This window comes from Silurus meridionalis, chromosome 27 (genome assembly GCF_014805685.1).
Source record: "Silurus meridionalis isolate SWU-2019-XX chromosome 27, ASM1480568v1, whole genome shotgun sequence".
Classification (NCBI taxonomy): Eukaryota; Metazoa; Chordata; class Actinopteri; order Siluriformes; family Siluridae; genus Silurus; species Silurus meridionalis.
This window is the reverse complement of record NC_060910.1, coordinates 5,125,112-5,143,416: the sequence shown is the minus strand read 5'-3', so window position 1 is coordinate 5,143,416 and position 18,305 is coordinate 5,125,112. Positions and strand designations below refer to the sequence as shown.

Sequence of the window (18,305 nt, the reverse complement as noted above, 5' to 3'; positions counted from 1 at the left end):
AAGTGCAGGAAAGCATAAGAAGAAAGAGGTTAAAGAAAAAGGATTGGCTGAGGAAGAGAACTACAGATGCAATATTTGCTTTGAGAATGTTGATGGAGAAGTATAGAGAAGGTCAAAAGCAGTTGCATTGTGTGTTTGTGGATTTAGAGAAAGCATACGACAGGGTGCCAAGAGAGGAGTTGTGGTATTGTCTGAATAAGTCAGGTGTGTCAGAGAAGTATGTGAGGGTGGTGCAGGACATGTATAAGTGTGACAGCAGTGAAGTGTGCAGTAGGAACAACCGACTGGTTCAATGTGAAGGTGGGACTGCATCAAGGATCGGATCTGAGCCCTTTCCTTTTGTTTACTATTACACCAGTATGTAATTCTATTAGTTCATTTATTTAGTGGATGTATAAAATGACACTTCATTATTATATGTTTAATGCTATATGTTTTCCTTCCAGCACCCCAGTATCGGTTCTCAGGCTACACAGGACTCTGGCCTGGGTTCTCAGTATGTCCCATCACCCCACCGAGGAAAGCGTTCCAGTAGCCATCATCACAAAGAGACAAGACAATCTGCCAAATCAGGATATTGGGTTTATTCTCCACAGTCACAGGACCAACAAAAACAAGGGAAAAGAGGTAATTAATGTTGCCTGTGTACATGAATTGACTCTTTCTGATACTTTCTGAATGTAAAAAGAAATCATTTTCTCATCCCTGTCCCTATAGAGTCTTCATACATAAACAGCGATGCTGAGAGTGAAGTTGATGGTGTTAGAGGAACTCATTTCACACCTCCACCAGGGTCGATTATCTACACTGTGCCCCCTAATGGCGTCCATGTTCCCCCTGGCATGGTCATTTACGCTCCTCCTGTACCAGGGTTGGCTGTGGGCCCTGGTGCAGTGTTGTATGGTCCTCCACCTGAAGGGGTCAGGCTGGTTTACGGCCCTCCACCCAGTGGTCTACATATTCCTCTAATTCCTAATGGCACTCTACACTGCAATGTGCCTGGCCATCTGGAGATGGTGAGAAACTATATTTAGCAGGTTTTGTTGTAACTAAACATCTGCTTCCGTTTTTAATTATTCTTATGTATGTTGTCTGAGGAAATCATCAGAATATTTAACTTCGTATTTTTTTTTCCTGTCAGGCCGTAATATCATGTGATGCTGGTCATGACTGAGTGCTCTTCTGTGTACTTGAGTCATGAGGCTGGTGATTAAGTGTGGGCTTTTTGTTCTTCAGACGCACTCTGCAAGGGTGGTAGATCGCTCTTTAAGGGTGGAGCAGTCAGACAGAGTTGCACATGAGCTGGAACTCCTCAGGCTGGAGGAGCAGAGAGCTGACTTGCAGATGGAGCTTAAAGAGCTGCGAGGAGCTGTAAACCGACTTCAGCGCCACAAGTCAGGAAGAACTAACCTCCTTATAGTCTCCACATTTCTCTCACACCTGCTTTCATTCTCCATATATCTCACACACCTGCTTTCATTCTCCATATATCTCTTACACCTGCTCTCCCTCTCCATATATCTCGCACACCTGCTCTCCTTCTCCATTTATCTCTCACACTTGCTCTCAGTCTTCATATATCTCCCACACTTGCTCTGTCTCCATATATCTCTCACACATGCTCTTAGTCGCCATATATCTCTCACACCTGCTCTCCTTCTCCATATATCTCACACACCTGCTCTCAGTCTCAATATATCTCACACACCTGCTCTCAGTCTTCTTATATCTCTCACACCTGCTCTTAGTCTTCATATATCTCTCACACCTGCTCTCATTCTCCATATATCTCACACACCTGCTCATATTCTCCATATATCTAATACACCTGCTCTCATTCTCCATATATCTCTCACACCTGCTCTCCTTCTCCATATATCTCTCACACCTGCTCTTCTTCTTCTCCATATATCTCTCACACCTGCTTTCCTTCTCCATATATCTCTTACACCTGCTCTCAGTCTCCATATATCTCTCACACCTGCTCTGTCTCCATATATCTCTCACACCTGCTCTCAGTCTCCATATATCTCACACACCTGCTCTTAGTCTCTATATATCTCACACACCTGCTCTCAGTCTTCATATATCTCTCACACCTGCTCTTAGTCTCCATATATCTCTTAGACCTACTCTTAGTCTCCATATCTCTCACACCTGGTCTCAGTGTTCATATAACTGCTCTCACAGCTGCCCTTCATCTACACACTACTCTGTCTTTACAATGCTCTCATACCTGCTCTCAATTTCCATAATACTCTCGGTCTCCAAATACTCACATTTGCTAGAGAGCACAGGCATCTTCTATCTGCCTAAAAATGGTTTTACACACACGCTTGCTCTCAAAATACTCACAAATTCATGCAAAAGTTGGTACCATCTAATCTTGCATTTAGCAGGACTATATTTAATATACACTACTTATATACATGTTTTAGCTATAATCACGTTTTGGTTGTGTCTGAGGACAGGAGGCTGTTGGAGAGTTCAGTGAGCCGTGCAGAAGAGGACACTGTAATGGGTGAGGTGGAAGGTCTGGAGAAATCTGTCCTTAAACGCCGGACCGAGGTTCGAGATCTAGAGCACCTGCTGGCAGAGGCTGAAGCAAACCTGAAGGATATCAGAATTAAGGTCTGCCATAATCATTCCTCACCACATTTGAGTGGGAGCCTTCAAATCGCAAGTATATATGATTTTTACATGATTATTTAATTGTATATGTAGACCAGAGACACTAAGCAGCGCTACAGTGAATCCGAGAGGAGGTTAAAAGAGTCGGAATGTGAGCTTGAGGAGATTAAACTGCAAACCCAGGATAGTAGCAGGCAACTAGTACACACCAAACAACAGCTCCGGTATGATGTTAACCAAATATTCAATTCTCTAACGTTTATTTTCCATAAGTCTGGCTTCGATTAATATTGCCCTTTTCCCACAGGGATCTTCAAGACGAGGTAAAGGATCTGCAAAGACGTAAGCAAGATCAGGAGAACACCCTAAAACAGATGGAAAAAGTGATTGCCGCTCGAGATGCAGAGTTTTATGAAGTCAACAGAAATCTGCAGAGAGTAAATGACATGTAAGTCCTTCTGGTTTAATGACAATTATCGTTTTTTTTGTCTTTTTCACTTACCGAAATGTCTGTGTGGTGTTAAGAATCGAGGACAAGAATCGAGTGCTGAGAGAAACACAGAGCCATGAAGCAAATATTTTTATGGGATTCAGGGAGTCTGAGGATATTATACACACCCGCAGAAAAGAGCTGGAACATCTAAACACCCAGGTAATGTTAAAGGTGCCTCATTAGAGTGCAGTTGATTATTGTGTGTGTCTTTATCAGGTAAACATACAAAAGTATGCATAGACACATTGCTCATCTCTAAGGCATGAATATTTTTTAAACCAATAATAATATGTAGTTAGCAATATATTAGTTCTAATTAGAGGTCGACCGGTAATTGATTTTACCGATACTGATAGCTAGGTTGGATCGTACTTGTCGATAGCCAATTAATCAACCGATGAAACGGATAAAATGGATCCTAGAGCTGGAAAAAAAACAACACTCCATGTAAAATAGTCCTGAACTTTGATACAATTATAAAAAATGATTATAACAGTACTAAATCATTAAAATGTTCTAAATGAAATAAATATGAATATATTAATTATATTAATAAATATTGAGGAAAAGATATGCATTCAAACTGAAACAAAGTAACACTCCAAATAAATAAAAACAGTTATATCCAAAATGAATAATGAAAAAGAATGGATAATAAAAAAAATAAAAAACAGCACATGGTGTCAGTGATTCACCTCTAAAAGCCACTCTCATGCTGTACAAAGACAACCCGGAAAAACTATCGCTGTGGATTTTTTCGGATAATTCCAGCAATCAACTGTCCATAAATCAGCAAAACGGTCGACCTCTAGTTCTAATAATTGCCAGAACTTATAAATTGGGCAAAAGAACTTATAAATTGAGAAATTTCCCCACTGTGGGATGAATAATGGTATATCTTATCTTAAATCATTTTCATTATCATTTTCAAAATCAGTCATCAATCTTTTGTCGTATTTTGCTATAAGTTGCTAATATTTAGTAAGAGCTCAGTCTGACATTGTACTTCTTTATTTCTACATTTAAGCTGAATAAGTACATAATTATTTGCATACAAATGTTGCTCAGTTCTAGCTCTTTACCTCATGTGTATGTGGGTGTGGGTGTGTGTAGGTGCTGCTGCAGAAGGAACAGCTGACTTTGCTGGGCCGGAAGCTCGAGCAGTGGCGGGAAGAGGAGGGCATTGTGAGGTCAAACGTGGAAAAGCACAGGCAGAGTCTGGTGGAGGTGCTGAGGCAGGGAGAGGGAGATGCCCACAGTCTGCAGCAACACATTAAGGTTGATAGTTCTAACAGTTATAAGAGCAACCAAGTCTTATACCACCAAATCTGTTGGTCAGAACTAAATCAGAACTATAGAATTGGCGCCCACACACACCGAATCTGCTGTGTGTGCATATATAACCCTAACCCTATATGCAACATTTTAACACTAGCACAATGCAAAGCAATTCCAGCTACAGGTTAACATTCTGTAATGTTTTCTGATATCTGTGCTTTTCCATATTTACTTGTCTGCAGTAGTAAGACATAAAAATGTAAATTGTGTCCACTGAAAAAGTAGTCCAGTCTCTGAAAGGACACATGATACAGATTATAATCCTAATAAAGTTATAAAGATTGACTGAATCAGTAAACTGGATGTGTGAACTTTGATTGAATAGTTTTGTGTATTTTCTTATTATGGAAACAACTGCTCTTGTGTTTAGGAGCTGCGTGTGGATGTCCAGTCTCTAGCTGTGCAAAAGGGAGAACTGGACTCCCAGCTGTCTGAGAGAAGAGGAAGACTGGCCCAGTATAAAAAGGAGGAGAAGAAAGTTCAGGAAAAAGTGAAGAATCAGCATGCGGTGATCAACAAGCACAAAGCAGGTGAGGATGAAGCACGTCTGCATATTGCCGCGTATTAACTGATACACTCAGGGTACGGTGAAATGCAGTTCAGCTTGATACATTACACATCAGGGTGAACACATGCAGATGTTGTGAATGGGCAGTTCGTTTTCTGTTTATAGTTATCCTAAGAAAAATTCCCCACTATGATGTTAAAAACCATGATTCGGGTACTCATTCTAAAATCCACCAGCTGTTGTACTACACATCTTCTTGTATCCACTCAGATTGGTTTATTGTAGAATATTTTTTACTTTACTCTTCGTTAACGATTAATTAGCATACGCACGCCACCGTCCAGAACGTAGATTTCTTCAAGGTTTTTCGTTTTGTAACATCTGATGCAAAATTTTCGGAAAGTTTATTTTGGTTCATCTATAAAATAAAGGCCATGAAACAGTGTGCAAGTGTCGTGCAAACACTATATGCCCAGTTTATAGACACGTGACCACCACTGGTACTTCACCAAATTGTTGCCCCACTGGAAAGCATTTCACTAGATAGAATGTGTGCTTCAGCATTACAATTTCTCTTCACCTGAACTAAGAGAGCGCAAGTGACTACGTGACTGCACAAAGCAATCTCCATGGCTTGAAAAGTAAAATAACTCAGTTGTGCTGTACAGAGCTCTAAACTCAACCCCACTAAACATCTTTGGATTTTAGTGGAACTCGGGCTGCACCCCAGAACCTCTTCCCCCAACATCCCAACATCGGAGAATGAAAGAAAAGAAAGGTTTATACTGCAATGATACAGTGCTCCTGGAGCACAGAGTGTTAAGGGCCTTGCTCAGGGGCCCCAACAAGTGTCAGTGTGGCGATACCAGGGCTTGAACCACTACCCTTTAATCAGCTACCCAGAGCCGTACCCTCTGAGTTTCCAGTTCCCCAGTGTCTGACCTCACTAATGTTCCTGTGGTTGATTGAGAAAACCCGAACACATTCATCACTTTTAAAATGCATTTAAGATTCAGACTTTTTATTCAGGTGCATTTAGTTTTGCGTAACATCCAGAATAAATTATGCTGCAAATGGTGTGTGTGTTCATATAGAGCTTTTTTTCTGTATTAGATTCAGTACTAAATGTAGAACAGTGAGTCATTTATGTGTATTTTTTCTTTTAATACTTAAATATTATTAAAACATCTAAAGGAAATTCATTCCTAAGGTTGAGTCCGGATAGAATCCTCATGACTATTTCAGGAGCTTGTGTTTTCTCTGTATATGCAGAGCTGAAGCATATCCTGGACATGATCCAGTTGGAAAGTGTGGAGCTAGAGAGATTAAAGGTTCAGCACAACCAGAAACTGGACCAGCTGGAGAAGAGCCAGGAAACATTGCTGCAGGTGAGATTTAAACCATTTAATGGCAGAATTTTCTGATTCTTTTAATTCCTGATTTCCTGCTTTTTTTTTTTTTTCCTCCTGTCATTTTTTTATGCTATAAAATAGTAATGTTCTTTCATCATTTGCGGATATAGAAAATGAATAAATACTAGAAGTCGACGGATGGATTTTTAACGATATATAAAATATTAATTAACAAATGTAATTGTATAAATAACAAATTATAAATAATAAACGTAATATAGCGCACTCCGTGCAGCGCGCAGTCTCGTGTAAAAACAAACAGCTCGTAGTGTCGGTGATTCGCCTCTAGAGGCCGCTATTGCAATGACAGCGTACTGATAAAAAATATCAGTATGAATCTTTGCCGATAGCCCCAGCAATCAAATATCGATGCTGATTAATCAGCAACACAGATGAATCGGTCGACCTCTAATAAATATTTATTATTATTATTATTATTAACTTTTTATATTATTATTATAATAATTTTTTTTTTCAATTTTAGCACTGCTAAGAAACTGTTATGTTGGAATTGGTATGTTTTGCATTGCAGGTGCGTTTGGAACTGCAGGAGGTGGAGAAGGAGCGACAGGAGCAACTGGCTGAGCGAGAAAGGCACCGGAGGCTGCAGGAGCAGGAAATCCTGACATTGAAAGAGCAGACTGATGCCGCAGCCATAGACAGGGGCAGTCTGCTGGAGCAGTGCACAAGCCTGGAGGCCCGTCGCTCACATGCTCAGCGGTACAAGCTCTAATGACTTACCTGTTCTGTGTATATTTAGTGCGACTGCTGCATTTGCACTTGCAATGATCAACAGCAGTGTTTACTTTGCGAGCTTTCAACACTGCTATCTGACGTGGCAGATGTCAGGAAACGGCAGAGGAGGGGGTTCGCAAAGCCGAAGCAGAGTTGCTGAAGCTGCAGGCAGAGCTGACCAAGCTGAAACAGGAGCAAAGACATACCCAGAATATACAAGAAGAGATGAGCAGAGACGTGGCAACAACCCAGAAACAACTAAAAGGTTGAATCTTATAAAGATATGATGTTTATATGAAGAGATCAAATAAGATATTTTGTGCCAGTACAAGAATCAATGATTAATAGACCCTAGAGTTAATAATGAAAAAAATATAGATTTGTGAATGTGACAAAAATGTATGTTATACACGGTACATAAATGCAGCAGACTTCTTTATTTTGGCGTTCCAGCTGATTTTAAATCTAGAAGAGTAGGTCAAGATGCAAACACTTCTGCAAAGTGCACCCTTTGGAAGAGGAAAAGGAGCCCTAATTTTGCTATATGTGAACATGATGTGTATTCCATTTGTTTTTTGCTCCCTACAGAGAAATCTAAAGATCTGAAAAAACTAAAGGAAGATATTGCAGACTCAACGATTCAGCTGGAGAAAATTAGAAAGGTGTGTATCAAATTTCACCAGTGTGTTTAATCTGAGTGTAAACTGTTAAAGAGCGTCTGGTTATACTGGACATTTTATATAGTAAGAAAAGAAATACAAAAGTATATATGGACAAAAGTATTGGGACACCTGACTTTTCCTGCTACATGTGGTTCTTCTTCAAACTCTTACCACAAACCTGAAGGCACACAATTGTATAGGACGACTTTGGTAAAATAAAAAATTTTGTTCACTTGAACTAGAAAACCCGAATCTGTTTCAGCATGGCAATGCCCCTGTGCACAAAGCGAGCTCCTTGTAGATTTCCTTCACATGATTCGGAGAGGAAGATCTTAAGTGGCCTGCTATAGAGCTCTGATCTCAACCCCACTGAACACCTTTGGGATAAATTGGAATACTAACTGCACCCTGAACCTCCTCCTGCACCCAGAGTGAAGGGAGGAGTCGTGGCGAAACGAGATGAAAGTGGTAATACTTAGAAGAAAAACCACAGAATTGCGTTTCGTTGTTTCTCATTAAATGCATGTGGAGGATCCACAGAGTGGCGTTCATGAAATTTGCCCAGTTCTGATGTTCTCTTTGCCAAATATTCATAGTACAGCAGAAGTAAAACTCAAAGAGGTAGTGGTTGTTTGCAAAGAGGAGTGCTTCCCAGTGGGGCAGTGCCCCAGTGACAAGACTGTATTTGAGCTCGTGTGGAACTTGTAGAATCTCCTTATGAAACTTCTTACTTCTTTTCGTAATTTTGACTTTATTCCCTAAATATTATGACTTTATTCTTCTACTGCTACGATTTTATTCTAGTAATTTTGACTATTTTTAAAACATTTCGACTTCATTCTTGTACTGTTACCACTTTATTCTGGTAAGTTTAAATTTATTTATTTTTTATATTATGATTTAATTATAAATTTTTTTATATATATTATTCATTCTCATATTGCTACGACTTTAATCTCATAATCTAAGATTGAAATCTAAGGTTTTTTTTTACGTGGCATAAAACGCTGTCATACGACAAGCCCAACACTTTAACCACTGAGCTGCCTTTTCCCCCGAATTGTTTTATTATTAAAAAAAAAAAAAGAAAAACCATTAATTATGCATTGCTTTTTGGTGCACAGGAGTTAGAAGATGCTCAGCGACAGCAAGATGAATTTGTGAAGCAGCAGCAGCACCAGAAGGCTGTGATACAGGACAAAATTCAGAGGAGACAACAACGAATAGACAAACTGGAACAGCAGCTGAAGGAGATTGAAGTGTCTGTGCAAAAGAAAGAAAAGCAGTTTGAGCGACAGGAAGAGGTAAAGTAGCTTTTTGTGAGGTTTGATCAAATAGCTGCTGGTTGCCATTTATACTGTGAATAATTTTAATAATAAATGAAGTTAGGATACTATCAGAACAGAACTGTACTTAACAGAATTTCAATATTTAAGCACTCTTTCATATTTTTAGGTTTCTTTTATTTATACACAGTATGATATGCTTGACCCCCGTTTACAGAATTTAACAGTTAAGGTGAACAATGTGTATTTATCCCTGAAGAGCTGCCATGGCGACTGTGCTAAGGAAAAACTCCCTTAGATGTTATGAGGAAGAAACCTTGAGAGAAACCAGACTCAAAAGGGGAACCCATCCTCATTTGGGTGATATCAAGAGTGTGATTATAGTCTTTAAAACAATACAGAACACTGGAGAGTGAGAACTAACATGAGCACTGGAATGTAAGATTATAAGTAATGTTCCTTCTACAGTCTTATACAGTCATTTAAGATTATGGAACCAGGAGCTACTAAGCAACTCATAAAATAGTGAGATCTGAGATCATCATAGATCCAACACCAACTCTTCCATGCCAGAGCCTTTAAACACTCAAAAACGTCCAATGTCCAAACTCCACATGAGGTGGGATCCGAATTGCACCGTACGTCTCTAGATGATTCGGGATGTTTGCGGGCATCTACTTCTTTAAAGGTCCACAATCTTCATGAGGTGGGACGTGGCTGGAGCTGGCATGAGAGTCACCATGATACCTCCTTATACATGCCGAGATTTTCCAACATTACAAAGTAAATTATGGAATAGTATTTTAAATAGCTCTTACAGCCACATAACAGTCTCTTCCTCTGTGCTTCTCATGTCATATACTGATGTCAGTAGAACTTTAGCTGGCAGATTTGGGCTGAATCTGAATTATGTGCTGTTGTCTAAATTGTGCTGATTGTTTGTGAACGGTTTGTAACTGTGTTTGATAATGATAACAAGTATATCAGAAAGCAATCTAAATCACTTTGAATGTGATTGAATAAGATCACAGACATGGCCTGACTGAAATTCAGCAATTCAGAAAGCCCATGCATGGAGCACGGGTGGAGCATATGCATCAGGAGAACGATGTTTAGTGGTTTTGTGGTATTTTTATTTACAGTGCACAGGAATGATTGGGGAAAGGGAGAAGTGAAGACGTGGAAGAGTGCGCTTTGCAGTTAGTTGGTTGTTGCTGGTTTGAGCTCGGAGGCGGGTTAGAATGGCGCCGTACTTGATCCGAGTCGATCTGTGCCACGACCGCGCCTGGGGTAGTTGAAATCCTGTCCTGCCTGTACAGGTGCGTGCTCTGGAGCCTTGATATGTAGGGAGATCTAGCGGGTTGTGGGAGCGGGGAGCTGGTGGTGTTGCTGCTGCAATGGCGTTGCAGCTGTAACTGCCGTTGCTGCTTCCTACAAAGGAAAATAGAGAGAAAAATTCCATTAGTTTGGAGCCAGACATTTTTCAACTCGCTGTCTTACGTGGCTCCTTTTATACTCTTCACGTGACTCAGTAAGGTGCAAAGTTGCCGCTCTCCTCGTTCGGCTCCAGCTGTGCCTCGTTGGGAATCTTTGTTCCTGCCATGTGAGCCGCAGCTCTCCACAACACGGGTGCTGAAGTGGCGCTGTCCGTTCAGCACCCATCTGGCAGTTGTGTTTGGAGAGCTTGCCTGTTGCTGCGTGCAGGACGTTAGGCTGCCGTCAAAATACACAATACATGCATTTATCCATACATACATACATGCATATAAACATACATACATACATGCAAACATACATACATACATACATACATGCCTGCATGCATGTATACATACATTCATACATACATACATACAAACATAGATCCATGCATGCATGCAAACATACATATGCATCCATATATACATACATACATACAAAAATACATACATTCATACAGGTGTATCTCGGTAAATTAGAATATCAATAAAAAGATTTATTTAGGTAATTCAATACAAAAAATTTAACTGGTATAAAATATAGATTTATTACACACAGACTGATATATTTTAAATGTTTATTTCTTTTCATTTTTATGATTTTGGCTTACAGCTAATATAAACATGCATACATAAGTATGTATGTGTATATATACATATATAAAATTAGAGCAAGAAGTGTGTACAATATAGGTAGTGTACAATAAGGTACAATATATGTAGAGAAATGGGATCGAATACAGTAATACTAAAATGCAGTCATGTTTTTCTTTGAATGTAGCGTCTGATGATCCAAAAGCAGCAGAGTATCGAGTTTGAGGAGCTACAGAGACGGCAGCAGGAGAAGCTACGGTCCCAGCTGCAGGCCCTAGAAGAAGCTCTGTCAAGAGAGTGGAGAGAATGGAGCAGGTCACAGTTGCTGTGGAAGAGCTGGAAGAGCAGAGACGTATTTTGTTGGCAGATCAGCAGCAGTGTGCTTTTCTGCAGGACAGAGTGGCACAGCTCGGTGAGTTTTATTCCCCCATTAAAACAGTCAGATGCTTTTACATTACCTTCTTGCTGAAGTATCAGATCTTACTGACTTTTAATAATACCCACAATTATTTGTAGCCTGTTCGGTTGACCTCAAGGTCTATTTTCACTTTAATGGTAAAAAGCAGAGATGTGTGTGTGTGTGTGTGTGTGTGTGTGTGTGTGTGTTTGTAGAGCAAAACCTAGCTGAGAGTGAGGCCAGGGTACGTGCCAGTACGGAGGAGCAAAGAGAAGCAAAAGAGGAACTCAAGGCCTGCCGCTGTGACATTCAGATTCTCCAGAGCGCTCTCACCACCGAGAAGGAGCGTGCAGAAGCCCTGATCAACCGCAGTCTCGCAGACAGAGAGAAACTGGCTGAGGTGAGAGCTTTTTAAAATCAGATATTCCAGAAGAATCTCTGTTCTGGTTTACTCCTGCTTACTCCCTACATGTGACCACCTGCACACTCTGCTCATCAAATCTTATATCTTGGGAACAAGTGATTGGTCGATTTTTGGGTATAAATAAAATAAGGACTAGACTTGATTGAAGCATCCATGTTCACATTCTTGGTGTCAAATTTCTACACCTGCTCAGCTTTTTCATGACCTGCTTTTTTTGCATGAACACAGATTTAGTCTTGATTTCAAGTGTAGCATTTACATTTGGAATCTGTTTCTGTTATCACTACGTCATTAGGGTAAAAAATCTAAAATAAACCCACCACAGAGAGAAAGAAAGAGAGAGAGAGAGCGAGAGCGAGAGCAAAAACATTAGATTAGTGGCCGACTGTATTGGTTACATTACAGAAAGAATGCCCACAAATTCTGTTAAATACGATATTTATGTTCACAGCTATGGAGCCGAGGAGAGGAGGGGAGTCACGAGCGAGACATTAAGGACACTGTGCGCTCCCTGAGAGCTGAAGTCCAAGCAGAACTGGACAGTGGGTTGAAAGAGCTCGAGCTGCAGCCCATGTACACTTCAGCCACGGACATTGATGAGGAGAATCACATTATCGCGAATCAGAGAAAAGCAGCACACAGCACCAGAGTACGAGCTGAGATTTACACAGAACACCACTTTATTATACTAATAGAAAATGAACGCTGACGAGTGTATTTATTCCTGTGTGCAGGACGAGCAGTGGCATGGAGAAGTGCTGAGAGAGAAGCTGAAGCAACATGAAGATAATCTGAAGGTACAGCTGAAAGTCGCACATATCAATTATTGCAAAAAAAGAAAAGAAAAAAAGGCTTACTAAAAGGTTCGCTTTGTGCACTTTTATCCACTGCAGGCGCAGCTGCGCAAATGCATGTTCTCCCAGGAGGAGGCACTGAGTCTGCGCAGGCAGCAGACCGAGGGAAGCATCCAGGGCCTGCGCAGGCGAGTAGACAAGCTGGACCAGCTACTGACCAATTCTGGCCATGAATTTCCATGGAGGGATTGCGACATCCTTCATAAATACGTGTGTGTAAGTAGAGTTTTGATACAAAGTGAAAAAAATGATGCCGTCTGTATGTTGATCTTTAAGATGTTGTTTGGACAGTTAAAGGTCATTATATGGAGTTGTAACACAAGATAATGTGTATGAAAGAATAGATGTAGCGAAATTCTATTTAAAATGTAATATGCAAAATGGCAATGTATTTCAATGTACATTTCCATTACCATATGTTCAACATTTGGTGCAAAATTTAAATTGATTTATATCATTTATATTCGCCATCAGCGTCACGCTTTGCCTTGTAACCTATTGACCTTTGAGTGTTGAGAAAGGCACCTGTAAATAAAGCGCATTATTATTTCCAACGGTAGTTTTAAATAAAATTACATGCGAATTTAACGCTTTATAAATTGCGAAATTAAAACGAAAATGTATTACTACAAAATTTATTGGCCATTAATAATACATTTAAAAAGCCAAAAATCGGCCCGATTAATCAGTCAACCTCTAATATTTGTAGCAAAATGCATTCCAAGCCAAATGTATAGTGAAAAGGTAGAAATATTGTTGTGCCTTTTTTAATGCACTAAAATTCACGTAAAAAAAAATAATTATTTAATTAATACCCCACGATGTCTTGCGGTTTTAAGAAATTCGGAGCTGACCACGCCCACTCTCCATCATGGCCAAGTCTGTTCCAAAGCTTCCCCGAGAAGCTGCCCAAGCACTGCTAATGGAAAATTACATTTTTTTTCTATTTTGGATATTACATGTTAACTTTGCTACCTCAATGCTTCCACAAACGTACACCTGGTAAAAGGTTTAATTTAAATGTTCGCAGTCAGACAGTGAGAGACGGCGGCAACGATGGGACAGAGAACGTTCCTCAAGTCCGATTAGGCTGGACCCTTCTATTCCTGAGAAAGACCAAACACACACACACACACTGAACCAAGTGCACTGAAGTCCAACGCCTTCCCTCTGCCTGGGTCTGTATATGAAGGAGATTCCCACAGACATCAGGTAGTGTCTTAGCACTTGTGAGTACATGAGGAGGGAACGTCTGATGCACAGGTTTTCTACCTCAGAGCCAAAAATATAGATATATTATAATAATATATATATATATTTTTGTGTGTGTGTGTGTGAATTTATATGATTTTTTTTATTCTTTTTTAGATATTAAAAATGTTTTGATAAAATAATGTGCCTCAAATCTGTGGTATACACAAGTGGTTTGAATTTGTACCACGACTGTTTGTTTTAATGTTTTAATGCCCTTAATTTCTTAACGAATCCCTTTTATAAAGACTTTTGTAAATCCACTCCTTTTATTACGAAGTAAAATTATTTATTAGAGCACTTACTATTTTATACACACCTTTGTTACTTACATTTGACAATTGCGTGCAATAAAAGTTTTTTCATGATGAAACCTCATCTCATTTTTCTTTTCAGTTCAGTTCTTTCTGAAGGGTTCGCCGTCACGATCACGGTTGCAAACGTGGCGGAAAATCCCCAGCAAATTTGCGGAAACTTTCCGTGGAAATTTTCTACTGGGGAATTTTTTGGGAAATATTTCGAGTTGGAAACTTACCAGGAATTTATGGGAATTAAATTAAAAGATTGTGGAAATGTATATAAACTGTATATTATATATATTGTTATTTTGTTTGGTAAACAGCTTACACACAGCACAAGGAAGTTTTAAACATAAATGTAGGTAATATTTATGTCATTTACGTGAATACTCACAGAGATGGACTTACATTATTTTGTGTGCAGGATTTAAGAAATAGTGTTTTTTTTTTTAGAGTATGTCACATTGCCTGTAGGGGGCGTAGCCTCAGTAGTCCTGCAGTAAGTGTGCAGGTGATTGTTGAATGTGCAGGTTAGATGTTTTATTAAAACTGTATTAAACCTGGTGTTTTAACCAAAAATATCCTGCAAGATTTTTTTTTTTCTAATTACATTTAATTTCCCTGTTATAGGCCAACCTGCAAATTTAAACATTCCCAGTTTACTTCCATTAATTCCCATGGAAAGTTTCCAGCCTTGAAAATTCCTGGAAAGAAAGTGTAAAATGAACACAAAATACTTTATCCACTGTAAGAATCTGAGTGTGAGATTGACTTATGTAATGTATCAGAAGTGAACAGGACCAGTTTAGAACAAATATGGACCCTGTGAAGAAGCTGCATGTTCGAGTTTTTCCTCAGTTGCTTTAAATCATTTCTCAAGTCATCCGTCATATTTCCAAACCAGTACGTGCATTTCTCAAAACAATACATTGCACAACACTGGATTTCCTGCAAAAGCCTGAACTTTTTCTCAATAATACAGATGTTCATCTCTCCAAAGTAGGTATTTGTGTCCCTTTAACATTTTGACTCTTGTTAATAACAGTGACGATCATTTTGTCAGTGTGAAGCTGCACAGTTTCAGTGTTTAATGATTATATATATATATATAGAGAGAGAGAGAGAGAGCATAAATGTACACATTACTGTATGGGGGATATTGATTGCAAAACACCCGGCCAGGATTCACAATTTTACTGTATTTTATTGAGAGTTTCTTCATTTCCCGGTTGTTCATCCATTTACAGAATAGTTCTGTATTTCACTCTGTCTCATTTACTCACCAATTGAAGGTTCATAAGATTCCCCTTTGACCTATTTTAGAGAACTGCTTGCGATCTGATGCCGTTTACTCACTTTTATTAGTGACATTCAAGATTCAGCTGCACAAAAAGTGTAATAGGAATTTAGGCTTCACAAATTGACAACCGGTTCAACTCTTTTTCATGTAATGACGTATAAACCGTGGCCGAGGTCTTTCAGAGGGTATTCCAAGGTCATTCGAGTGAGACTCAGTATAATATATTTTGCTCAAACAAATGATGTAGGAAACAGCAGACACGTGTCCACAATCGATTAAACGGATGTACCGTGGAATTTTGCAATTTGTTTAAAGCAACAAGAAATTGCTTTTATGATGAAGTGATGTCATGATGTGGAGGATGAACAAGATGTTTTAAGAATGTCATTTCTGACCTGAGAAAAAGGATGGAGGAACGCTTATTGCATATCATCCTGCTGCTCTCTCTCTCTCTCGCTATTCAGAGCATGATAAGTTAACAGAAAACATTCAGGCGCAGACGACTGATCGGTTAAATACAGCAGGGCAGGTCATATTTTGAGAAAATATCAGTTATTGTGGTGGTGATCAATTGCAGTTTTTTCACCGCAGATTGCAGTGTAAAATGTTGTATGTTCCAGGTTGAAACTGATGTTTGTGTTCAGATAAGATTAGACGCTTACGTCCCTGTAGGACAAACGCACACAAGCAGCAGCTCAGGACTACATTCAAGACCACGGCCTATAAATACGTGGTTGGACCTCTGGCTTGAACTGGATGTTTTGAGCTGTTGCCTGCTCAGATAACTCTGACACTCAAAGTGGGCAGAGATAAACCCATAGCCAGCCGCACCCCCACACATTCTCTGTTCAGCTCCTGTTTCCTGGCCGAGTTCAAGATTCAAGAGCATTTGCACAGAACAGTCGGTTACACAATACAGTGACATTTTACTCTGTGAAAATCAAGGATTGTGTGTGTAGGAAGAGTGAGGAGAAGCTCAATACCTCTCAGAATCAGAGGGCAAAAGTGTGTCTAATGACCTGTGTATTACTGTTATACCTCAATTTAGGCAAAAGAGTGAAGTCTTTATGTCAGATTGGTAGAGCTCTTGTGGTGACACACACACACACACACACACACACACACGACTGATGCATCCCAGTGTTTCAAATTTAGTGTCCAATACCATGTTTATCTCCTTCTTCAATGGGAAGAAAAAAAAAAAAAGAATCCATAAAAAAACCTAAACCGATTATATTAATTATAACCTCAGGTTGCACGATCAGTTCGCTCGTGACGTCGCGATGATTCGATTAAAATACTGAATCTAAAAGCGACAATTAATAACAGCGGTAAACGATTACAATTTTAGTCGCTGTTGCGGTTTTTAGCGAATGGTTTGTACACAGATGCATTTTTGATTTTATTTATTAAGTCTGTTAGTTTGCTGCGTTTCTCCGCTGCATTCTCTTTGTATCGCGTTTATCTACAACAATTAACTTCCATTTTTAAACGTGATTTACTGCGACTTTATAACGTTCAAACGCTCGTTTTCTGTGTCTGTATATTTAATTTATGCATAAAACATTTACTTATATATTTTAGATTATATCATCACAAGTGAGCCAAATATCTTAAAAAAAAAAAAAAAAGAATATATATATATATATATATAATTTATTATATTGCTTTTTTAAGAATGGTTAACCTCCTACCTGCAATTATCATAAAAAATGATACAAATGCTGATTTACACGAATTGCTTTACCCTTTAATACAATTTTCTTTTTTTTTTTTTTTTTTTTTTACAGAAAGAAACCCAGCATGAGTGACTTTGGTTAAAGGAGAAATCCCAAAATGCACTGCTCAACAAGCAACTACTATAAGCTTTAAAACGTCTAAATCCAAGATATATAAAATCAATATGTAGCTTTTGCATTTATTTTTTTTAAGTACACTTTCCTACATAACCCTGAATTAGGGTTTTCTATAGTTATAATAAGCTAAAAAAATGTGTTCGTTTTATAATCTGATTAATCGTCCAATTATTCAATTATCAAAATAATCGTTAGCTACAGCACTACTGAACCGCATGTTGTTTGACCGCACCGCTCCACCGCTGCTTTATAACTAACAGCAAGGGCTCTAAACACGTCCTGACGCCCAGCCTCGCCAAGTCCTGGTCCCAAAATTCCCTGTTTTCCTGCACCACTGTGTATAACTGAGCGATTAATGGTTAAGGGCTTTAACTCAGGATCGCAATAGTGGCAGGTGGGTTGTGCGGGGATCTGACCTCACAATCTTCTGGTTTCCAACAGATTAACCACTGATCTGCCCCTTCCTCCATCAGCCATTAGGTGTCAAAAAGTTTACACACTATCATACATAATAGTCCCCTTGCACAGCAATACAGCGCTGCCAGAGTTCCTGCGTCCTGGAAGTCTTCTTTCGTTAAGCACCTTCTGCGATTCGCGCTGGATCTCATCACTGGTGTCAAAACGGTGCAACATCGGGCCAAATCCTTATCTTCAGGAAGAAGGCGAAGTCCGCAGAAGCCAAATCCTGTGAGATCGTGTGGATTGTTTTCCGACGATCATTATGCACAATGGTTTTGACATTTTCGGGGGTTGAGCTTGTTGAAGGTCTTTCTGATCTCTTGTCGTC

At 39.3% G+C, this 18,305-nt stretch overlaps 1 protein-coding gene across 1 annotated transcript in view; it reads left to right on the top strand.

The window, feature by feature from the left end:
• Positions 1–11,897, top strand: part of cntrl (centriolin) — a 29,742-nt gene extending 17,845 nt beyond the window's left edge. The window contains 16 exon segments of the mRNA XM_046841904.1: positions 447–627; positions 718–1,016; positions 1,237–1,394; positions 2,472–2,631; positions 2,725–2,855; positions 2,939–3,079; positions 3,157–3,283; positions 4,238–4,402; positions 4,833–4,992; positions 6,243–6,358; positions 6,915–7,102; positions 7,225–7,382; positions 7,706–7,779; positions 8,904–9,083; positions 11,325–11,549; positions 11,750–11,897. Of these exon segments, the coding sequence (XP_046697860.1) occupies positions 447–627; positions 718–1,016; positions 1,237–1,394; positions 2,472–2,631; positions 2,725–2,855; positions 2,939–3,079; positions 3,157–3,283; positions 4,238–4,402; positions 4,833–4,992; positions 6,243–6,358; positions 6,915–7,102; positions 7,225–7,382; positions 7,706–7,779; positions 8,904–9,083; positions 11,325–11,549; positions 11,750–11,761 (2,475 nt within the window). The 3' untranslated portion in view covers positions 11,762–11,897.
• Positions 11,898–18,305: the final 6,408 nt, after the last annotated feature.